This window comes from Sturnus vulgaris, chromosome 1, assembly GCF_052056855.1.
Source record: "Sturnus vulgaris isolate bStuVul1 chromosome 1, bStuVul1.hap1, whole genome shotgun sequence".
Classification (NCBI taxonomy): domain Eukaryota; kingdom Metazoa; phylum Chordata; class Aves; order Passeriformes; family Sturnidae; genus Sturnus; species Sturnus vulgaris.
The window spans coordinates 36,594,903-36,619,367 of NC_142243.1; the positions used below are offsets into that span (position 1 = coordinate 36,594,903).

The 24,465-nt window shown below is 41.3% G+C and overlaps 1 protein-coding gene across 1 annotated transcript in view; it reads left to right on the plus strand.

Moving 5' to 3' along the window:
* The first annotated feature begins 1,774 nt into the window (after positions 1-1,774).
* LOC106857355 (inactive phospholipase C-like protein 2) overlaps positions 1,775-24,465 on the plus strand; it is a 106,990-nt gene continuing 84,299 nt past the window's right edge. Inside the window, exons 1-2 of the mRNA XM_088163876.1 lie at positions 1,775-2,095; positions 2,770-3,309. Of these exons, the coding sequence (XP_088020002.1) occupies positions 3,001-3,309 (309 nt within the window). The 5' untranslated portion in view covers positions 1,775-2,095; positions 2,770-3,000. The remainder of the gene's footprint in view (positions 2,096-2,769; positions 3,310-24,465) is intronic.

Below are 24,465 nucleotides of genomic sequence, written 5' to 3' on the forward strand. Positions count from 1 at the left end.
TTTAATATTCAAGGATGACTTTTCCTAATTAAAAGGCAAGGCAAGTTGTTCAGGCAAGAGATGATCACATAAGGGCAAATGGTAAAATCACTGTTTCAATGTTCATGAAAACCACAAACTTTGGCTATTTCAGATCTTAAGTTTAATATTAATATCCCTTGTGTTTACAGCCTAAATCCTGCAAATGTGCAGGTTTTCATTTAACCTTAAGCTTTGTTAATAGTTTGATTAAATTGGGACCATATATGAGTCACGTAGCAGGGTCAGATTCTGAACTTCCTCGACCCACTAGAAATGATACTGGATAAGTAATATTGTCCAAAGAGTGTCATACTTTCCTCCAATCTGCATCACACCTTATGGTTCCTTTTCTGCTGCAGTGACAAGCACCATTGTTCAGATTGCAGACAGAATATTGAAGAAAACGCTCTCACCAGCACCAGTCTGTAAGCTGGTGGCTGTTCAATGACCATGGGGACACAAATGTGAATCTCTTCAGGAAGAGGAGATTGAAATGAGGGCTCTCATCCGCCAAGTGATCTAAACAGTAAAAACAGACAGAAGACATCATCCCTGTGGCTCTGTGTTTTGGAGTAGTAAGCTGTCCCTTGGTGTTCTGAAGGAGAAGCTGGAGACAGCTCAGGGCAGTAGGCCCTCATACAAAGGTGTGATGGCACTGCTCTGCAGTCCATGGTAAAGCCCTGGAGCTGGGGGACAGGGCTGAAAATGTACCCTTCAATCCAGAGTTTTCACCACCAGTATGCTGAAGGGGGATATTTCTGCTGCCTTATTCAAGCTATCTAGGGTAGGTATCTGATGTCTGTGCCAGCGGTTCCAGGCACAGTCAGTGATCTCCTGAGGGCAACTGGGGGAACCTAAATTAAAAGTGTAGCGCTTTCATTCGACTATAATCTGAGTCAAGCTCCTGCATTAAGCACTTCAGCCAAATGCTGAAGGTCAGATGGTGTGGGTCGTCTTAGGTGTCTCTTTGCTCAGTGTGACTCTTTGCACTTTTATTTCTACAATTTCAAATTTTACTCGTGTTCTCAATGTATTGTCTCCCCAACTGACTCAACTTCTGAATTTCAAGCAAAGGGCCAAGTGCCTCAACTCTGGCATTTCATTTCCCTTTATTCAACTTAATCGTGAAATATCAAGCTCTTGCAACATGCAGCCGTGTTAAGAGGTAAAAATAAATACGTGGCTCTCTAAGAGACTGCTCTTCCACCGAGTCCCTCCTGTTCGTCTCATAGCAAACCTAAACCAATTTTTGGGGTACGTGAGGGCACTCCGGCCGGGCACGCTGTGTTGTGGGCACGCTGTGTTGTGGACACGCTTGAGGGTAACCATCAAGCTGCAGTTTCCGTTAAGCTTTTAATATTCCAGCACTCCATCACATTCGTTCCTTTTTAAATTAAAGGCTCTAATTGGACTAATTGGGCTCTCATTGGCCTGTCGGCTCCCGGTAGGGCGCGGGAACAGCGGCTCCACCGCCGCCCCCCGCCCTTGCTGCGCCCCTCGGGTGGGCAGGGCGGGTGAAGGGCCCGGGGCCCCGACGGGAGGAGCGGAGGATGCGGCGGGGCGCGGGGGGCCGGCGAGCGGGTTGCCTTGTGCCAGCCAGCCCGGAGCGCGGGCGAGAGCGCGGGGCGGGAGCGTGCGGAGGAACGCCGCGGTGAGCCGGGGCGCGGGAGGGGCGGGCGCGGGTCCTGCCCTCCGGCGGAGCGCCCCCGAGCTGCCGGAGGGGGGTGCTGGCGGCGGGGCCGCCCATCCGCGCGGGGCCGGCCCTGTGACTGCCGGCGGCGGCGGGGGGGCGAGCCCGGATCGCTCGCTCTGCCTTCCCCGGAGAGTTTGCTCGCGGGGGCGGCCGGGGCTGCCTCTCCTCTCAGCGTTGCCGGCGTTTCCCCCCCAGGACTGCTGCCGAGCGTTGGGCCGGGGAAGGCGGCGGCAGCAGCAGAGAGCGAGGGAAGCAGCCACATGAATCAGTTTCTCTCTGTATCCGGCTCCGGGCAGAGGCGGCGACCATAGCGGGGAGGAGGGGAGAGGGGGAAAAGCGGCTCCTGCAGCAGCGGCAGCCGAGGCTCCCCTCGCCGCCGAGGTGGGTAGCGGGGCCGCAGCGTGTGGGCGGGGGGCGGCTGCGGCCGGGGCTGCCGGGGCTGCCGCTGCCCGGCCGGGCTGTCTGCGCTCCGGGGCGGCTGCATGTCGGCAGGCAGCGGGAACGGAGAAAAGTTGCCGAGGGCGCCCGGGGGCTGCCCGGCGGGGCGGCGACCCTGCTCGTGTTCCGCCGCTTCTGGCCGCCGCTCGTGGCCCGAGAGCGGCTTCGGCGGATCGTCCCCGCCGTGCGTGGGACGGGCTTTCCCCCGGGCCGGGGCCGGAGGCTTTGGGGCGTGTTCTGCAAGTTCTCTTTTCGCTCCCGCTTCGTTGCTTCAGCGATTGTGGGTGTCGCTGTGTCAGGGTGAGAAAATACCGCCATCAACGCGTCTCGTTTTTCCCGGCTGAGCAGCCCCACAAGCGCAGTTCCTCCGGTCCCCTCCAGCCTCCCCCGCCCCGTGGCGGGCCGGTCCCTGTCCCCGTCCCCGTCCCCGCGGCGGGGCTGCGCTCTGCCCGCTCGGTGCCCCCGGCGGGTCGCGCGTGTGCGGGCGGGGATCCCGGGCAGCCCCTCTCCTCCCACGCTTGTCCGTGTGTGCGCGCAGGGCAGCGCGCCGCGATGCGACGCTCCCCCGCCTCGTGTGGGGACCGGTTGTCACGTTTCGTCTCCTTTTCCCTCCCCAGGTGCTGCGGGACTGGTGCTCGCCGAGCCGCCACCGACACGTTCCGTCCGTCCCCGCTTCCCCTCTTGGAGCTGCGCGGCCTCGGCTGCCAAATGCGCGGGGGAGAGAGACTTTGGCTCAAAATCCCCCGATCGTAAATAAGAGAGAAAGCGGAAGGAGAGCCACCGCCGAGCGGCCGCGGGAGGAGGGGAGGGGGGCAGCGGTGGTGCTTCTGCCGTAGCCAGGGAGGCTGATGGCGGAGTTTGGCAGCGGTGGCGGCACCGGCGGCGGGGGGCTGCCCTCCTCCCCGGGGCCGGTCCAAGGCAAGGTGGCGTTCAAGGCAGGAGATGGAGAAGGAGGAGGAGGCGGCGGCGGGAGATCCCGCTTTGATAGTGCGGGCAGCCGGGTCTCCAACGGGGACTGTGCCCAGCCGGGAGCCGGTGAGGAGCCGGGATCAGCTCCTCCTGCAAGCCCGGAGAGCAGCAGCAAAGAGAAAGGATTTTCCAGCAGTCAACAACGAGAAGGCAAACCCGGCATCCCCCGGAGGAGCAGCATAATTAAGGTAAGAGCTCTTGCTCCTCCCCATCGGGGTCTTTTTTCTCTGTGACAGAGGCGGGGAGATGCGGGCGATACGTTGAGCCTTGGCCCTAGATGAAAGGACAGGCAGCTTTTTCTTTCTCTTTTTTCCTCCCCCCTGTGGCGAGGGGACTTGATTTTTCCTTTGTCAGAAGTGGACAGCAGTGAGAGGGTGGCTTTGTATACAGCCACGCTTGAGGGTAGCAGGGCGTCATGTTTTGAGGTTTATTAAAGTAGAAGGCTCTAACTCCTGTTGGGGAAGGCGAGATAAACTAGCTGGCTTGTGACAAGACAACATGGGCACCAGCCTGGCAGGGAAAGACATGAATTGCACAGTATGCTTGTTATTTGGGATGCACCTGTGCAGAGCAATTTAGTGGCTCCATTGGCTTGTGTGTGTGACAGGCACACAGCAGGTGATGAGAGATTCAGGATCTCATTGGGCTGGGGGTGGGAGACGGTACAATAGGGAACATTCTTCTTGTTAAAAATGACAGCTCGTTTAGCAGTAGGCTGAGTTGTACTTCACCTATAGAAACATGTTTATACTTAGCTCTGCATATTCTGAACGCTTGGGTTTCGGCTTGAAAAGTAGGGGGAGCATCAGTGGCAGAATGTAGGTTGGGCAAAAAAGAATGCATTTTTTAAAAAATACAATTATTTCTACAAATAAGCTTACTTTGGTCTCTTAAATCCATGGTTCCTCTGATATGTGTTGGGTTAGCTTTCCCAACCCCAGTGAAAAGGTTGAGAGAACATAGATACTGCTCCAATGGTATAACAGCTGTGAAATGAGGCACAACTTCAAGTACTTAAGATCTGAATTTAATCAAGATCAGCTAGATCTAAATTAAGCTAGATGTGTTGTCTTCTTAGATATTTATAAGCTTCCAAAATCAGTTGTGGTGGGCTGACCTTGGCTGGATTCCAGATACCTACCAAAGCCACTCTATCACTCCCCTCCTCAGGTAGACACGGAAGAGAAATAAAAGACTCATGGGTCGAGAAAAGGATATAGGGAGAGATCTCTCAGAAATTAATGTCATGGACAAAACATGTCAGTAATTTGTTAATTACGGTTAGTTTGGGGAAATTAATTTATTTCTAATCAAATCAGTATAGGATAACAAGAAATAAAGCCAAATGTTGAAAACACCTTCCCTCCATTTTGCCCCTCTCCTGTGGTGCAGGGGATGTGGAATGGGGGCTGTGGTCAGTTCATCACATGTTTCTGCTGTTCCTTCCTCCTCAGGGGGAGGATTGCTCACACTTCTGCCCTCCTCCAGCACTGGGTCTCCTCCATGGGAGGGAGAACTTCCACGAACTTCTCCAGCCTGAGTCTTACCCACAGGGTGCGTTCTTCATGAGCTGCTCCAGTGTGGTTCCCACATGGGATCACCAATCCTTCCAGGAGCCCTCTGCAGTGTGGGTTTCCCACAGGGTTGCAGCCTTCTTCAGGCATCCACCTCCTCTGCCATGGAGTCCTCCTGCCCTAGGGAGCAGCCTGTCTCACCATGTCTCTCTGTGGGCTGCAGGGAAATCTCAGCTCCGGCACCTGGAGCACCTCCTCCCAGCCCTTCACTGACCTTGGTGTCTGCAGTGTTGTTTCACTTGTCAATTGTGCCCCCCTTTCTCTGGCTGCAAGTGCTTCCAATCATTTTTTTCCCTACCCTGTTAAGTCTGTTATCCCAGGGGCTCTACCACAGTCACTGGTGGCACTGGCTTGGCCATCTCGGAGCCGGCTGGCATTGGCTCTGTCGGTCACAGGCGAAGCGTCTGGCAGCTTCTCACAGGAGCCACCCTGCTGCCAAAATCTTGTCATGCAAACTCAAGAGACATTACACTCCTTATCATTAAAATCCACATCCATCATACGATCTTCACAAATTTCAGTCACATCAACAAAAAAGAATTCCCCATGCCAAAATAAAAACCACCAACATCACAACACCAAACAAAACACATGCAGTTCACCACAGTTAGAATGTAAGTTTCACACCATCAGTCGTTGTTTTGTCCATATCCTCTGTTGTTGTGTTGATTGGATGATAGAAAAACATGTAGAATATCAAGACTAGTAGTGTATTGGAAGTTGTGTTACTGTCTCCCGGGCCTTGCTGTAAAAACCAAGGGGAGAGCAAGGGCAGTGAGCATTTGAACACATTTGACAGGCTGTACCCACCCTTCCTGTTTGAGCAGTGATGCTGGGCGTGTACCTGTGTGTGTGTGCTAAAGAAATCATAACAATGGACAGGGGCAGCTGAGCTTGGTATTGGAATAACTATATTTGCTGGATTTGCCAGAGATTTTTTTTTTAATAGGTCTGATACTTCTTAACAGTTTCTTGTTTCTTCTGTGGTAGCCCAAGAAAGACAGTGGTGTTGTTTGCAGGGTGTGCCATGCTGTTGTACTACTTTGTAGTGTATGATTTAATTATACAGCAACCTTCTGCCTCTCTGGGGACCAAGCAAGGTCACAGTACCTAGGGATTTGTGATATATTAAGATCAAGAAGCATGAGATAAGGAAATAGGTTTTGAATTACAATTCATAGGTACTCAAGTCAAGATTCTTAGTTTCTACAGCAATGATAACACTTTGGAATACAAAATTATTCAACTTTCTACTATTATTGCTGCTGAATACCGTTTTGCAGATGTGAACAGTAATCTGTGCAGCAGACAAGAACTGATTACTAAAACTTTGTGTTATTATTTGAATAATTATCTCAAGTGGAAAAATGTGACAACACTGCATTTAAAGTTATGTGTTCCATATTTATTTTAGATATGACTGTTTTAATACTTTTGGGAAAAATCACTTGTCTAAATATATTCTGAATATGATTCTGCTTGCTTAGTTCAGCAGTTCAGGTGGTTAGAGTCTAGATGTGTAGGTGCCTGGTTTTCACTATGAAACATTCTGGAACATCTGGCACGGGTAGTAAACCTTAAGATGCTTCTTGCCTGCTCTTGCAGAACAGAAGTCTGTAAAGAGTGGAAAAAGTAAGATGTAATATGCTTTTGGGAAGTGTTTCTGGGCTTTTAATAGCTTATATCACTAAAACTGCTCTTAAAGAAGATGGCAACCTCAAGGAGCAGGTCTGTTCCTTGCAGTTGTAGATTTCATACATTCATGCAAAACATGACTTTGTAGTTGATCTATAAAATGCACCTTTATGGAATATTTAATACTGAAATGCTGTGTCTGCCAATTACTGGTGTAGGTATTTAGGTCACAAATGGACAATTGACATTTGAATAATAGTTCTAGTTCAGATTAAATGCTTTAGATCCACATGTTTGTGCATGAAAATCGGGAGCACAGATCTGTGTTTTATTTTGGTTTCAGTCTGTGCTTCCATTGGCTGTCTATTTTCATAACTCTGAGAAGAGCAGTTGCTGCCTTTTTCCCTTTCCTTTCTTACTTGCAGTCTCTGTTCCCTTTTTCCAGTAGCTCCATATTATTTCTGTCATATTTATTTTGTGCACCTGCTTTTGACTTTTTCTTTCTTGTTTCGTGTAAGATGATGTACTCTTCGAGGCTAAGGTGTCACCTAGGACGATGACAGGTGGTACAGCCGCTATTACTGGAAAAAGTAACACAGTCATTATATATAGTATTTTACTTGGCCCTTCAGTCTCATGTATCAGCTGTGTTTAGGCTGAAAGGATTAAAGCTTGTAGTCTTCATTTGTAGCAATTTTAATGGAATAGCCTATTTTATTGCTTGCCTTTGTTGAACCAAATTTGAGGGCCAGGGACTACGTATATGTGTTTATAGAGACTTTTTCACTTTCTATTTATTATTCTCTGTATTTACCAGATTCTGATTTTTCAAGAGGCAATAGTGATGATACAATGTGCATCCATGGGATTAGGGTTACTGGATACTTGATTTGTGAACTAATTTATATGACGTTTGTTTGTATCTAGTGGATTTTGGGGTAACATTTGTTTTTCCATAATATTTTCCTTGGTGCAGCTAGCCGTGGTTTCCTATTATGTAATATCCTACAACATTTCCTATAATATTCTGTGAAATGAACTTTTACATCTTGCAGTTCAAAGTGGGTTTAAGCATCCTGTGAACTTTTCTTAGCTGCTCTGACACTTGGCATGGAGCTTGCTTTATTTTTGTGTGAGGTTCCTCCATACATTTCTTAAAGAGACTTGGAGGTGTTAGGCATTTGAGAATCTTTAAGGCAGCAAGTGACTTCTGGTGTATGGGTGTGATTCCTCAGAGCTGCTTGTTTCCAGGGGTGCCCAATAAATGCTTACAGAGCCTCATAGTTTCCCAAAGCTATAGACTTAGACAGAAAGAGATCCATGGGGATGAATACGTCTTTATTAGGAGACAGGTTGCAGTAATAAAACGAGAAGAGATGCATTTAGGAGAGACTGCAGTTATTTAGGAAGGCAGCAGTGAGAAACACGGGGAGAAAGGTGGCCTTAGTATTCTATGAGCAGGCGTGTTTTTATCAACGTGTGTAGAAGCAAAGTCCAGGGTGGTTTTTTTTGCATATATCAATACTGACCTCAGTGTCAATAAATTTCTTGGCTGATAATTTAAACAAATTTGTATCTTTCTTTTTTTCTTATGGGTCTAAATTCAAGCTTTCATCCTGTAAAGTCATGTACTTGCTGAGCATTGTAAACTCCTAACTTTCAAAGCCTGTAAGAAGAGAAGAACCAAATTTAGCAGGTAGATACTCTAGGGTATAATTTTCAGCAGAGCTTTGCTTTTGAAACTAAACATATCTGTGTCTATGACAGGGGATTTAGACGGCATATACATCAAGATCTTCTTTCTTGTTAGAATGCCAGTATATGATGCTAACTTGTTCTCAGTCTTCTGTGATCTCTAGTTCATACTGTAAACCCATTTGTAAACCCATTTGTAAACCCATTTGTGGAAAAAATATGAAGTATAGAGAATGTTGGATAGTGTTTTCTACAACTATGCTTGTTTTAAAGGCTTTAATAGAAACCCTTTTGCGTTCATGGTAAATTCTAATGTAGCATTTTCAGTGGACTTAGGTTCTCTGCAGTCCTAAATTATCTTAGCCACAGTTTTTGCAAGTCTTCATGGAGGCCCAGAAATAGGTCATACATATTTGGCTTCCATCTGAAAGTATATCAAGGAATTAGATTGCTGGACTCAGTTTAAAGTATACGCAATGACCTGATTTTCAATAATTTTTCATATTGCAAAGAAACCTGTGTAACGATGCAAGTAAACTTGATTAAGCAGTCTTTGGCCTGAAGATGCTAAGGTTCCTTAAGTTCAAAGGAAACAGCCACGGAGAGGAAAGAAGGAGAAAACTAACTTGTTTGGTTTACTCGTGCCCTTCCCCTTGGAAACAAAATGTGATAGTATCAAACTGAATTCCTTCTGGTTACAGAAGATCTTTGGAAGAAGGACGTGGATGTCCCAGCAGTAAAAGATACTTCGCCTAGAGCACATGTGCTAATTGACACCAAAACTGACAGCATGAAAAAAGCATATATTTAGGAAAGAAGGCTGTGATAGCTGAGCTCCCCCTACATCTTACCCTGGACAGCCATTGAAGTACACAGCCAAAGTGTAGGTTTTTCTGAGAGGCTGTTTCTGGATTTGTTTTCGTTTGTTTAGTTTTTTATTTTTGTTATGCAAATCTGTGTTATCTCTGGTTTGTCAGTATGACAGACCTGAATAGCTAATTGCAGCTCCATGAATCCTGAAGCTTTCTTTTAGAGGATGCTCTCTCTGTGAATTGTTGGACTCTCAGCTAGATTATAGAAGGTTACCAGCATCTATCCATATTTGTATTCCTTCTCCATCTTCTACTACTGATTGTGTACTGGCTTCCTAATTTTTAAAAAATACAACATTTTCAAAAGAATATTTCACACCATAAAGATGATATCCTCTGTGATACAAAAGCTGTGTACTTTAAGTATTTGCATAGAGTATTATATACATATACATTAGACCAATGTACCAGGCAGTTTACTACTCGTGAACTGTGACCCTGTATGTCACAGCCACTGAGTGAGTGTTTGGTATGTATTTGATTTGCATTAGTAGTTTCTGTAGATCACAGTAATCAAAAGTTTATTTGAAGATATGCAGCACACAAAAAAAAGTTGTAAAATGTATATGTTAAGATACTGCCTTTATGTGATTTAGTTAGCTTATGTGTTATAGCCCAGGAAGAGAAGTACTTTGTCCAAAAGCTGACTTGGAGCGGGAGCCTAATTTGAATGAATTTAGCTTCTCTGACTTCTCTTCTGGAAGAGCTTATCTGTCTATTTCTCTTGACTGGGTAAAGAGCTTGGCTAGTGTGAATAATAGCAACTCATTCAACCTCTCTGCCCATAAAACCTTAGACTATCCACAAAATACGTTCAGTCTGTTCTGTGGTGAAAAATTAATGGAATTAAGAATCATTATGAATACCTGTTGAGTTTTTTTACTTATGCCTATCATCAGGCTTGATCAGTGACATGACTAGTTTAGCCTATTTTTAAATGTGGAACTTGAGCACTGGTGTCCTGCCCATGGCTCACAAATAATATACTGTGCTCCCATGATTTGATTGCATTTGTGGAAGATTAGAAAAATTTAAACAGAGACTGACAGGACAAGTTAACTGTGTAGTTTCCCAGCCTTTGCTAGTCCATGGGTGATATTACCATCAATCCTTGTATTACTTGCACTGATTCTGTTAGGAAAAACCCTTATATAAAATTCACCAACTGTCAATTTCTATGGGCTAAATTAAGTTGGAACACATAATATTAGTACAGGGATTCTAAATTATTTAACTTTTCACACAAATATGGAACTGTGTTCCAAATTTAGAAGCATAAATATAAACAGATTAGCAGGTAGATTTTGGGTGAGGAAAGGTATATAATAATATATGTGTAATATACACGGAGAGGATGAAATTGTAAAAATGTGATAAAGATCAGCATGTATATGTATTGAAGAATGTTTAAAAACAGGGCTGAAAGAGACCTCAAGAGGTCAGTCTACTCTGCTCCACTATTCTGCTACAGGATCAAATGTTAATAAATTTCAGTATGATGCTTTTGTCTTTTAATCACCTTTATTTGTGATCCTTCTATGCAGGCTGCTGCCTGATTGTTCCTCTTTGTAATGGGCAAAAGCAATCATCTGCAAAAAGCTTGTACTTGTCCTACTAACTGCATTCTAATTATTTCAGATTACACCTTCAATTTGTCAGGTCCTTTCTGATTTTAACTTACCTTCTAACATACATGCAGCTCTTCCACCTTCAGGTAAACATTCTGTTTTAACTATGCTCTCATTTTATCATACGTGGTATGTGATTCCTTTTTGGTAAAGTGATTTTAGATTTTGGTCCATGATCAAATTATATATTCCATGGTTAAAATAATGATTGTTTATTTGTATTCTTCACCACCTGTAAATAGAGAAATATGACGTTGCAGAATCTAGTTCAAAAATACAATTTATAAGAAAATATTTTTTCCTTCTAAACATATAAAAATAATAGTTGGTAAATACAAATTGATATTGATGCGGGATTGCAGCATTGGCACAGAAAGGGCCCTTTGGAAGGGGCTGGTTTGTTTGTCTTTAAGGAGAGTAAGTAGCAAGTGGCCTCTTTCCCTGTTTGGCAGCTGTGTTTATGAAGATATTGTTAGTGTTTTACAGTCGATCTGCACATCTGGCGTGCCTTTTAAATGCAGGGCAGTGCCACCACTGCACTTACTTTTCCCTGTTGCAGAAGACTGTGCATGAAGCAGTCCTTTGAAAGGATTGTTGCCCATCCTCTTGACTGCAGTACATCTCTCAATATCTCCTGAAATCACTTATGTTCCAGAGCTGTCTGTATAGACTCATCTGTCCCTTGTTTCTGAAGAGGAACATCCCTGAGTTCACTCACCTGTTCCCTCCTAGACTCATGAATGTTCAAAACAGTGAAGAGTGCACTACAGTGAGTGACTGGAAATCAGCAGCACAGAGGCTCACAGTGTTAACTGGTGCAGCCTTGGGAAAGTAAAATAGCTGTGATTCATTTCTGCTTCTCTTGGGATTCCTTTTAATGTCATTTGGCTTTTGGAATAAGTAATAAAATATCCCTAAGTACTTCAGATTGTATACCATGCTCAGGGATCTTTTCAGATACCGAATATTCACATTCTGGAAATAAGTGCAGGCAGACAGGAAGTATCTTTAAACAAACAAGCCAACTCCTTTCCAGAATAGCAGCTGACAATTTTCTAAAATGAGCAATAAAAAATAGCAAGATATTAAGCTGGATTTCAAAAGTAACTGTAAAAATCTTTAACAAAAGAAACTTTTTTAGGTGTTTTATTTTAGTATAAGAAATGGGCACCTTACAAGCATACAGCAGGTAATTGATATTATGCCTGTTAGTGTTATGAGTGTCTTAATTCCTTTGCTAGAATTGATTAAAATAGGTCGATATTTCCTTTAAATTATGAGATAATCAGTATTGCAGGAGAAAAAGAACTGCTGGTTTTTTGGTAAAAAACACATCCACGGAATTTTCAGAAATCTATTGATGGTTGAATTTCAGTGATTATAACTTTTCCCCCATTTTCTTATTTTTTTTTTCTTCTTACCAGCATTATTATTTTGCTTATATTAAAAAAAGGCAGAGCATTATACAGTTCTGTGTGTGCTTTGATGTTTTAGCATCTATGAATATATCCCCATCCTTTACTGCCCTTTTTAGTGTAGGATCGGAGAGGAGGAATGGCTGTGGAATTCTGCAGCAGCAGAATGGTCTGCATGGGTTCTGTTTTGTGAAGTACCTCTTACGATGGAAAATCCAGGATGCTTCATATATTTCATTACCTAGTTCCCTATGTGTTTGACATTGTCAACTGTTTGCTCTAGCTGCATTCCTTAAAATAAAATGTAAATGACTGCTTATTTAAGAAAATATCATTTCATTGCTTTGTATTACCAAAGTGTACTTTGGACTAAAATGACAGGAATTCAGCTTGTCTTAAAGCTTTTGTTAAGAATGTTTTCTTTCCTATTGTTGGAGGTTTTAGGATAGGCAGTTATTTATTGATTTTAAGTAACTCCTGTGAACAGTACAGAGAGACAAAAAAAAGGCAAGTCGGTGACTTTGTATACTCTACCATGCTTTTTTTGTTTAGTAAATTTAAAGCAGAATGAATCTCTTTCATGTACACATTGCAGCAAATGTTAGTTTCTGAGTTGCTGAAATAATACTTGCATCATTGCAATATTCACATGTTTGCAATGTAAATACATACATTTTTGCTGCATAAGGCAGGAAAAACTTGGTAATAGTTGGAAGTAAATCACTTCAGGAAATGACTTGAATCAACTGAAATGTGTTTTGTTGTTTACAGAGAATGGTCCCTAAATATTTTTTTTTGAGATATGTTGATAGCAGTTTGTTTCAAAAAAACCTGTAAATTCTAGAGTTCAAGACTAAATATTTATGTGAAATGGGAATTTATGTAGTCATGCACATTACTACCACATAGTGGAGAAAGCTTGATCAGACATGAGTAGTTTGAGTCCCTGTAGTATTAGGTTTCCTTGCTTTTGGAGAAGCCCCCAAGAACTTTAGGCAGCTTATTGGATGTACTTCATTTGTTAAACCCGAGTGTCCTCTAATTTCTCGTTGTACTTCCCAGCTGTAGTAGCTGCAGAGGTGTGTTTCACAAGCATTGTTTGAGGTTAACATTTTCCAGCTTAAATGACATGTGCCTCTTGCCTGGTCCTTCTCCAGTGAGTGGCCTGCCTGGTGTGGAATCTGCTCTGAGAGTGCTGGTGTAGTGTGAAGGCACTGAGTGCTTTCAGTTGTGAGAATTATTTTGTGGTATTTTGTAGATTTAGAGAGGTGCTGTGGAATTGATAGTGCTGGTGTTTCATTAGCCTGCTCTGGATCCGGTTTGTGTCTGTCACCTCATCTGTTGTGTCACCCTGCCTGCTTGTTCCTCTCTTTCTTGGGTCTCTCTGCATCCTTCGTACGGCTTGGCCTTCCTGCTTCAGCAGTGCCAGCCTGGCCACACTCTGCTTTTTGTCTGGAACAGCTGGTGGAGAGCCTTTTATTCCCAGCAAAGGGCTGGAGGAGAGCAGAACTCTGTGTGCTCTGTGCAGTACTTGGTGTCTGCTTGTGAATCCCCAGAAAAGGAAGGATGAAAAGCGAGTGCAGACTCCAGTGCAAGGCACTCAGCCTTCCCAGTGGGTTGAAGTCCCACAGGCTTTGGGGCTTGAACCTGTCTGTGATGAAGGCTGACTGCACAGCTTGGGGTAGATGCATCTCTTTGCCCCAGCCTTCAAAAGCTCCCAGCCCTTGTGAATTTTAAGGATGGCTGCTGGGGTCAGGCTGAAAAGTCCATTTGGCTCATGATGTTGCCTCCAACAGGAAGACCAGAAAAAGCCTCTTTTCCTGACATCTGCTTCCAGCCTTAAGTGATCTGGAGCTAAGATGCATTTAATCCTTATGGGTGGTTTTTCCCTCCCATTAATTGTCAAAGGCCAGTTTGACATTTGGAAGCTTTTCACCACTGTAACATCCTATGGCAGTTTCTTAACCATGTGTTGTGTGAAGAAGTCCTTTTTTTCCCTCTTTGTTTTTTAATTTGCATGGTTTTCCCAGGCAGCTATTTACTTTTTTTACCTGGTATCCCCCTGTTCTTGTGTTAGAACAACACTTTCTCTTTTCCACAAGTGAGCTGAGAGGTGTTCCTCACATTTGCTTTATGTAATTTTTTTCTGGGCTAAAAAATCTTGATGTTTTAGCTGCTCCACCTATTGAAGCTTTTCTATTGTTTTTGTATTGTGGTGCTCTTTTATATATTTTTTTCCTTCCATTTTTTTAGCTGTTTGTAGTGCAGGACCAAAATGGTATTCCAAATGTGTGCCAGTCAAATGTGCAAATCCACTATAACATAATGAAGGTTTAGCAATTTTGTGATACTAAATTGGATTGTAATTTATTTATTTTTAGTGTTGTCATCATCAAATATTTAAATGGTATCACTGCTGCTAATTGACAGTGGGAGAGTGCTGTTAAAACCGTTTGCTAAATATTTAAAACCTTCTTTTTAAAGAACTGTGTAAGAAGGGCAATGCTGCTGATGGTTCTTGTGTTGGAAGTGGCTGCCATTAATATCTTTGCAGAAGACAGTTTTGTTGGAAGTCTTTTCATGGTGCTGGTGACAGCATTGCTGATTAGCACATTGAGCTTCTAGCTGTGGTTGACTTTCAAGGTTCTTGTCCAGCACTCATGTTAATGGATTATTTTATTCAGTCTTTTATTTCTTTTGCTTTGTAATGTCTGAGGCTCTTCAGAATGCCTGTGTCAGAGTCCAGAAGAGTCAAGAAGGCATTTTTATTCTTTAGAAAACTCATACAAAGTATAACAATGAGATCAGATAGCTTCCTGAAAATAGAACATATGAAGTTTCACTTCAGAGAATTATTCAACTGAGGATTAAAAAGATTATTAAATACAGTAAGCAATGAAGGACAAAGGTAACTAGAAGTTTCTGTATCCCACAAGATTGATACAACAACATTATCTTGGAAGGGAATCCCAGCCCTGTTTCTTGTCTGTCTCCTTTGAGGATGGAAACTGGTTTGTTTTCCTTCCCTTCTTCAGTACTTTCCCACTACTGAGAAGGAAGTAATCCCTATTAGCCTCTTCCTGCTCAATTTGGCTTGCTGTGTTGAGACCTACCTTGGTTATTCCTGAATTCCTGAAGATTTTTGAATCCTTGTGCTTTTGTTTGCCCATTTTGTGACGAGAGTCCAGCGTCTGACTCATAATTTCTGAGCATCGCTGTCAGCATCATTATCTTTATGCAATTAAGTCTCAAAGCTTTTTCAAAGCTTCAGGTATTTCTCCTGCTTGTTCTAAAATGTCTAATTATGTGCTATTTTTCGTCGTGTATGTGACATACACTCGGTTGGAATAGCAAGAATAGAACATGGCATGGATTTTCGTTGTTTGACATGTGAAATTAATATTTCTGTCCATAAGTATTGAACTTAACCTCCAAAAACAGTAATTTAGGAGTTCCTGCCTTGCTGGGAGAAAATTCACCATTTTTTGTCCTGATAATTGCTGATGAATTTTTATATTAGTTGGAAATCATAGCTCAAGCATATATTTTCAGCGGGTTCAGCTGCAGAAAATGCATTATTTTCTTCTACATCTAATCCCAAATTCAACTCAGTCCTTAGTGGATATATAAAATTTACTATAATTATTTGAGTGCCTTGTGATTAAAGCTTTAGCCGCTAATGATTTACGAAATTAACCTCTTGCCATATAACTAAGAATCTTGAATTAATTTTATTTAAAAAAAATGAGATTCTAATAATAATTTAGATTTATAATACAGTCTGCAAACTATTTCTTCACGTATTGGAAGTATTCTGAAGTGAATTTATTGAATTATTGAATTAATTTCAGGTCTTTCTCACTTTTTCTGGTGAATTTAGTAAAACTGCTTGATGGGATGCCATCAACTAAATGCATCATTTGCTGGGAAAAACCTGTCACCTGGTGATTTAACCTAGTGCCTGATTATCCACCATCACAGAGGATTTATGTAAATCTGCTCAGTGTACTTTATTAAATGGTACCTTTGGCTGAGGTGATGGAGAAAGAAGATTTTTTTGATGCGTTCTGTTAAAATACAGCATAGCTGATAAATGTTCAAAAAAGTTTTTGTGTGAAATAAATGCAAATAAAATTTTAAATAATTTTATATAGTATATAATATACATGCAGAGCACTATTACGGTTTTTTTCTATTTGGTTCAGAGCCTTACTCCTAGCAGCCATGTCACTGAATCTTGCAAGAGTCAGAATGAATCGTGGTGAAAGCTACTTCCTACTTTTTTTTCCTTACTATTTAAAATATTTAGAATACAGTTCTGTATTCTAGAAGTGTACACCTTATAACCCTTTCTTATTTTAAATGTCTCATGTGCACTGCTTACAATGGTTGATGGGAATAAGTCATGGGCTTCTGCTGCAAATTTCTGTTGACTGCTTTTATCATAAGCCAGGCGGCCTTTTATGTTTATTCCAGGATTTTTCAAAAATGTAATACAGAATGAACTCTTGATCCAAGAAATCTTATGTAATTGTTAACAATGTAGTTGTATAGATCTTCCTCTTTTTACTTGCTTAGGAGACTTCGGTGACAAACTTCTGGGAGTCCTTGCAGGACAACGTGAACTGTCTTGGTCTTGCACTTGTAAGGTGATTATGCAGTTAAAAATTCTTAAAATGCTGTTGTTGACAGACAAATCTTCAGAAAAAAAGAGCAAGGCCTCAGTTTAAAGCTCTCGATTTGTTATACTAGAAAGGATGAAAAAAAGTTCTGTATTATTTCAGGCCAATAACTTGGAAGGAATTTAAATCTGAATCCAAGGTTCCTGTAACCAGAGGCATGAGAATGCAAGCAGGTTGCAGGGGAAATACAATGATTTCACAGGCAGCTGAGATATAAATCATAGTCACGGTGTTTAAAAGAGTTACTTGGAAAATGTGGTATTCCATATGATAACAAATAGGAAAGAAGTATGTTAGGTGTGGAATATGTTCCTTGTTGCTAAGTATTAGGGCAATTTTTGAAAGCTGGTGAAAAAAATAATGGATTTTTGGTCGTAGGTCAGGATGAGTATTATGCAAAGAATGACTGAAGGAGGCAAAATATTTTTGAGTCCTTTTCCTACAACTTTGGTAGCTCATAGTTTTCACAGATTTCAGCATCATACAGCATTGTGGAAAGCTTACATTTGCTAGTATTTTGCGGTGATTTTTTTTCTTTTTTCTTTGTGCAATATCAGTTAATTTCTTGCTGGAAAGTGTCTTGGGATATCTTATTGTGAAAGGTATTGTTGAAGAGCAGCAAAATCCCTCTGTGGCTTGTCAAATCATCTTGCAACACTACAGTGTATGAAATGAATGTGACATTTCTTAACCCTCTTTCTGGAAATAGAGTTCTTTTAATGATGGTTCTTAGTTTATAAGATTTCTTTTTTAATATAGACAGAATAAAATGTGTGTCGATATTTTTGTTTTGTTAATACCCTGTTTTTAATAGAAGTGACGGTCATCTCAGGGAGCAGGCTTCTTCCAGTGAGAAAACAAAACAGGACTGGCATTTTTGCACCTGCTATGTTGAGGAAAGGGAGAGAGGCAACACTTTAGAGAAAATAAGAAATGTTTGAGCTTGTGTCTTGGATTATACTACTGCTAAGAAATGTTCTCATCCAGCTGTGTTCAGATGATACAGAACTATCTTCACTATGTCTGTGGTTATTCTGTGCCTTACATCAGGTGCAGTTCTGTGAGGCAGAAATTGTGCTGCTTGAACTTCATTTCCATCTCTGTTGTCTTTGTAGCTTGCCAAACTCATTATTTGTTTTAAATAAGCAGTGAAAAGCCATTTCTTCTTGCCTCCAGGAAGTCTTTGTTTTAATGTAATTTGTTACTGTAAAACACAATAAGAAATGTACTAAAACTCTAGGAGACTTTGAACCAAACTGTTACTGAAAAATGTACTTATTTCACATTATACTTTTTCTTTCAGTATTCACAAGGGATGAGTGGGAGAAAATGATGCCTGCTAAAATTTTATAACATTGTTTGCTTACATGTAAAAATTTAAAAGCACCCCCTCCCTCCCCCCGAAGAAACAAACCCCATATTTTAAGCTGTAACTTGAAAAATTTCGGAGTTTATGGGCACTTTTTCTCCAGTTCCTCGCCTAAATTATTTTGGGATTCTTTACTGAAGACACTTGTTATACTTAGCTGTCATAACCTGTTTTCTTTCCATTATTGCAAAGCTCATTAGGTCTGAGACATTTGATTTTCACTTGTTTATCATAGAGAAATAAGATCTCAGAAATCTATGTAAGGGGCAGAAGTGTCATAAAGAAAATCTTTCCTAACAAATGCTTTGGAAAGAAATGTGGCAGTTTTCCAAATAGAGCAAATAAGCAAATGGTGCAGAAAGCTGACTTTTAAGGTGGCATTATGTAAATCCTTCACTTTTAAATTTGTCCATGTTACCCTTTTGTTTGTTTGTGATTTTAGGGTTTTATTTATTGAGATTTTTTTGTGTATGGGAGACTGGGAGGTCTCTTGTCTGGCCTGAGTGTTACGTGAGTTCAAGTAGTTGACCTGTGTTGGTAGCTAAGAACAACAAAAAGAATAATTTTATTTTTCTCTACTGTAGCATTATTGTATTATATGTGGGTCTTGATTTTGTAACGTGTATTCACTATATATCACTCCATGTTTTTGAAACGTTTTATTTTTTCTTTAAAGGTAGTTGTATAAGGTGGTGTTTTTTTATTGGGTTAAATTTCTAAGCTTATTCTATTTAGTTCAATATGCAGGATTAATTGAATAGACTAGTTTTAGTTTGGTGTGTATATATATAGGGAAGATGAATTTACCAGGAAGACAAAATACTCAGTTTAATATGAGTGAATCAGAATTGTAGTTTTCATAGTTCCTGATTCATAGGAATGTTCCTGATTCATAGGGTTCATTGGAAGAGCCAGATGTGGGAATAAAACAAAATTCTGCTTGCATTTAAAATTGTCAGTATAAGCTTAAAAGCAGAGATATTAAACTATTCCTTATTTAATTTGAGACTAATTAAAAATAGTTACTTTTGGGGTTTATTTCATGGGTTGGAGGTTATTAAGTACACGGGAAGAGAATATTGCGTTGCTGTGGTGTTCCTAATGGGCCAAGCAGCATCTGGTCCATTGTGATACCAGTTTGCTGTTCCAATAAGTTTTTACTGTTAAAAAAAAACATGCAACAAAGCATGTCACACCCTTAAAGGAGCTTATTTAAAGGAAAGAGAAAGTTACAAAATACTGAAATTTCACGTCTTTTGTGCTCAGGTTCTTTAACATTTCATTTTCTTCTACACTTTCAAAGAGCCAAGGATAAAGAAAATGGAAAATATCTCAAAAGTACCCTTGAGCTACAAGGGGGAATTCTTTTAAGCTAAAAGAGATGTAGATTAAATGTTAGGAAGAAATTCTTTATTCTGAGGGTTGTGAGGCACTGGAACAGGTTACCCAGAGAAGTTGTGGATGCCCCATCTCCAGAAGTGTTCAAGGCCAATCTGAATGGGTCTTTGAGCAAGCTGGTCTAGTGGGTGGCATCCCTGCCCATAAAGGGGGAAGGGAGGATTGGAGCTAGATGGTCTCTAAGGTTCCTACCATTGTAAGCCATTCTCTTGATTCTGATTGTGCATTCCTCTTGGACCATCCACAAAGGTCGTAGTAGCATTGTTGCCATGATTTGCTGCCAAGGATCTCTATGCAAGTTCCTCAGTAAAATGCTTCCATCCAGCTTGTGTGACTCCTGGGAAACAAAAGTGGGTTTTGGAAGCTCCTGAACTGGTGGTCATGAGCTGCTGTGTTCATTGGTGTGCTGTAAAGCAGGCATGGTGGTGCAACGATCTCCACAGTCTGAAATGGATCAGAGATTTAAAAACTGGAGCATAAATTAAAGTCAAACACACAAATAAACAAATTCCTAGATACACATCTAAGCTGTGTGAAGTCTTCTGTTAAGAATGGCCATTTTACATCTAGCCCATCATCCTATCCCCAGTGGCCCTGGAGAACACTGCTTGAATGCAGGCTCTGAGAAGCATGCAAGGGCAAAGCTGAAGGTTGTCTAGGCAAAGGATAAGCAACAGGACAGAATAAACTCATGTGTGTGCCCACTAAATAGATACTAGATGGGAAAACTCTGCTCAGAAGAGTACAGGGAATGCAGTTGCATGGTTTGGTAAAGGCCAAACTCCCAATAGCTGAGAAAAGAAGGATAGCTCAGTGCTGAATGTCCTGGCTTCTCTGTCCCCAGTCCACAAGCACTGGCTGGATTCTAGTACTGGGAAGGACAAGGTAACAAAGTCTTACACTGGAGCCCCTCTGGCAACCCGGGTGCTTCCCAGTGGGGTGACCTGGAGTTTGTGGTCACGTTGGGCCAGTGCAGACCTCCATCACTGCTGCCTTTGCCTCCTGGGCTGCTTGGTCCTGGACCTGTTGACTGCAGCCAAGGCTGCCAGCATACAGATGCTGGGTGAGAGCTGCAGCAGGCAGCTGTGTGGAGCCAAGCATCCAGCTGTTACAGCCTCATCACCTGTGGAGGATGAGAGCCTCAGGGAGGTGCCCAGGTGCTGTTACAGCCTCTCAAGCTTGGCCGTGCGTGGAAGCAAGGACAGCAGCCCCTGTTGTCTCAGAAGCCTCAGTGTGCACAAAGGAGGAGACAGGCAGTGAAGTGCTTTGACTTTTCATTACTAAAGTTCATTGCTTCCCCCTGCCCTGCTTTTTGCAGGGGGAAGTGCAGTGATGAACTAACCTGTATCATTATCCCTCAATATTGGCCTGGTTGTTTTCAGTGACCTGAGTTCTCAGAGTCAGCAGTGGTATTCTCATATTTAATATCTATATTTAAAGGATGAGTTTTGCTCCCATTATTTTTCCCAGTTTTTTTTTTGAACCCTGTACACTTTGGCATCTGTAGCACAACCTGTGGTTCAGAGTTTTCTAACTTGGATGTGCTGGTGAGGAAAAGGTACCCACTCTTTTTTATTTTGAATCTGCCACCTGCTAATTTCATTTGATGTGTCTTTTTTCTCTTTATAGGGTGAGATGGTAAGAGACCATTCCTTATTGTTCTTTGTTTTACTTTGTATTCTGATGTTATGTTTGCTCTCCTATAAAGTAGTCAGGTGTGATGTAGAGATTAAAAGATTTGTTAAGACTTTGGAATCTTATTTTAAACATAACAGCTGTCCTGATCCCATCTACTTGGAAAGAATTGAAGTCTTTTATTAATAATGTGCTGTGTCCCCCAGCCTATTTTTTCTCAATATGTGAAAATAGATTGGTCACACTTGAAATCTCAATGGGTAGGAATCTTGTGATAGGTTTTGACAGAGTTAGTTTATCTGATTTAACTAAGGTAAGGCACCTTTCATGGATAGCAGAACCCTCTACACTCAAAACTTATTTTGACTTGATGAACTTTTGTGCAATAATTCCCAGTGATAGTTTTCATTACCTGGAGTTTCTGAAACATCTGTCACATCAACATCCTCATTTAAGGTTTGGCATTCCTGTTTCTCTGTCTTCTTTGTCTGCATTATTTAAATGTCTCTGTTCTGTTTTATCCTCTGTCTCTATTGAAGTGTAGTCACTTTCTCTCCTCTCTCTTATCTGAGTATATAGTGTTAGTGTGGTTATTCCACAAAGGATTCATAAACTGTGAGCTATTGAATCCTTCACAGCTTTTCTGAAGTATTAAAATCTAAAAGGTCACAGGAAAAGATCAAATTAAATTACTGACACTGTTCTCTTTTGGTTTAGGGGAAGCCTTCTTCTAGCATGTGCTCAGTCTGTTTTTTCCAATTTTGGCAAATCTTCTTGGAATTATTCTTCCCAGAATTAGCCTCTCTTGGGAGATAGTATATTACTTATTCTCCTCCCCTTCTATTCACCCCTTTCACCCATATAAGAAAAAAGCCTTTCTTAGCTCTGAAGATGATTGGAACGATTTGATGGCTTATGTGTGTGGGAGAGAGGAAAGTTATTTTCTTCATTCCTGATGCCTTTTTCTCTTTTTGAGGAGTTCAAGCTGGCCCTTTGTTAACAGAAATTGCTTGCTGCTTGAATCCATTAACAAAGTTCTTGCATTGAACTTAAGATACCTGTGGCAATCTCATGGTGGGTACTCAAATTATTCCTTCACACTCAGCAGAAGCAGAAAATGTGTTGTGTACGAGAGAGGAAAATGAGCAGAAAATTCTTTGGTGATTGTCCATAGTGTTTAGTAATATACTGATGGAAATTGATAAAATCCAGTTGATCTGAAGGGTTCTCAGCAGGTCAATCTGAATTGTTTGGAACTGAAGAATATTCTGCAGAGTGACAGTTCTCAGTGTTCATTCCTAAAAACTTGAGGCTGTAAGAAAAGTTTTCTTCCACAGTTCCTGATGAGGATTCAGGCTTTATTGCTGCTGTGTATTTATTATTGATTGAACAAAAGAAGATATAAAAACTATTTGTAGTATTTTCATGTTTTTTTTTTTAATCAGGTTTGTTTGGTTTTTTTTGTTTTTTTAAATTGTAAATCTAAGATAAAACATGGAATTAAGCACAAACCCCAGAATTCTAAGGAAGATGACCTTGTAAATCTGGTTGCTTGTAATGATGGTTTGTGCCTGGAGGATTCTTAGGAGTTATAGTTTGGTTTTCAAGTGAGAATTTTTTTGTTACTTTTGATGCTAGTTGGATGCTTTGAACTCCAGTCTATGTCAAGAACTTTGGGAGAACCCTCCTTTTCTCCCAAGGGAAATACAGTGAATGGATAGTTCCTCAGAAGGTTGTTGGATGCATTTTCTGTCTAGAGTACTAGAAACCAGGAATAATTTGGAAGTAGGATCTAGAAAAAGCAGTCTGGACTGTGACTGATTAGGTTAAACAAATCGTAGTTTCTGTGGTACTGAGAAAAAAAATGGAAATGCTTTGGTAAGACAGCTGTTGAACGATGTGGTAACTAACTTAAGAATCTAAAATTATTTCCCTGACTTAGAGAATGTGTAAAGGTTTAGTATCAAAGTAATGAGAAGATATTGAGTTGGTAAGTTTTCTTAGCTGGATATGCATGTTGTTATTTCTCTGCAGCTTTTTTTTTTGGCTGTTTTTTTTCTCCACCTTTTTTTTTTTCCTCTATATATTGGTATTTTAAATACGAGAGGAGAGTGTTCCCAAGAAGATGCCAGTGACCATTCTTTTAGCAGAAGACAGGGTTGGAAAGGATCTTAAACTTACCACCTGTAGTGGGTTGGTTGATCTTGGAGGGCAGCCAAGCAGCCACATGGTTGCTCACTTGCCTGCCCATCCCACTGCTACAGGAGAGAGTAAGAACAACAAAACCAAAAAAACCTGCTGGTTTAAGATACAGACAGTGTAATAGGTGAATAAAAGAGGAAAGAAAAACAAGTGATGCAAACAAGTGATTGCTTTCTACCTTCCACAAGCATCTTGGTGGCTCCCAGCAGTCACTCTTCCCTTCTGCTACCTGAGTTTTGTGACTGAGCATGAGGTTATGCAGTGTGTAATATCAGGGATCTTTGACCAGCCTAGGTAGTTTCTTGGCTCTTTTCCCTCCCGATTTCTTATCCATCCTTAGCCTATTTGCTGGACTGGGGCCAGAGTGAGGGGGTGAAAAGGGAGCCTTAGCACTGTGTAAGCACAATCCAGCAGCAGCTAAACCTTTGGTCTTATCCACATCCTTTCAAACACAAGCTCAAAAGACAGCTCCATACAGGCTGTGAATAAAATTAACTGTGAGCCAGACCATGGGTTTCCCATGTGCCAGGGTGGAATCATCAGAATAAAACAAGTGTCTAAAATAAATACATGATTGTATGGTCTGGAGTTTCTCTGTATATTTCAATTTGGTACACTGACGTCTTCTAAATAAATCTCTTCTGGTGGTTTGATGTTGATAAATGTAAGGAGTGCGATAGATTTGTGATCAGAAACCTTTGTACGGCTACTATGGCTTTGAAAAGTGATTGCATTTAAATGCTCAACAGGTCATCTGAGTACTTAATTTTTTAGAGATTACATACATGAATTAAAAATTTTGACTCAATCTGTCATAGAGATTGAATCATTGCAAAGCTGGCACAGTGTGCAGGCCATCAAGTCTGGCTTTATAACTGCTCTGTCTTCAAAGTTCCCTGGCTGCTGCTAATACGATTTTCTGTCTCTTCTACGGTCGTTAAAGCATCTTCCTGTCATTTTGCCAGTTGAGGAGAGTAGCATTCATAAAAAAAATCTTGAAGGCAGATGTTGGTCATTTGGAAAGGGGTACAGTTTCACTCCTTTCAGTGCCAGAGAGCTAAAATCTTAATAGATTTTCAAAGTATTAATTTTAATAATAGTAACAAGGGAAGACTTTGATCAGTTTTGCGTTTCATTTCATAATCTATCCAGTGCATCAAACTTCCTTATAACTTCAGAAATTATATGTCAGTTTTTAGGTATGTAGGTCAAAAAGTCTGATAAGGTAATATTTTAATA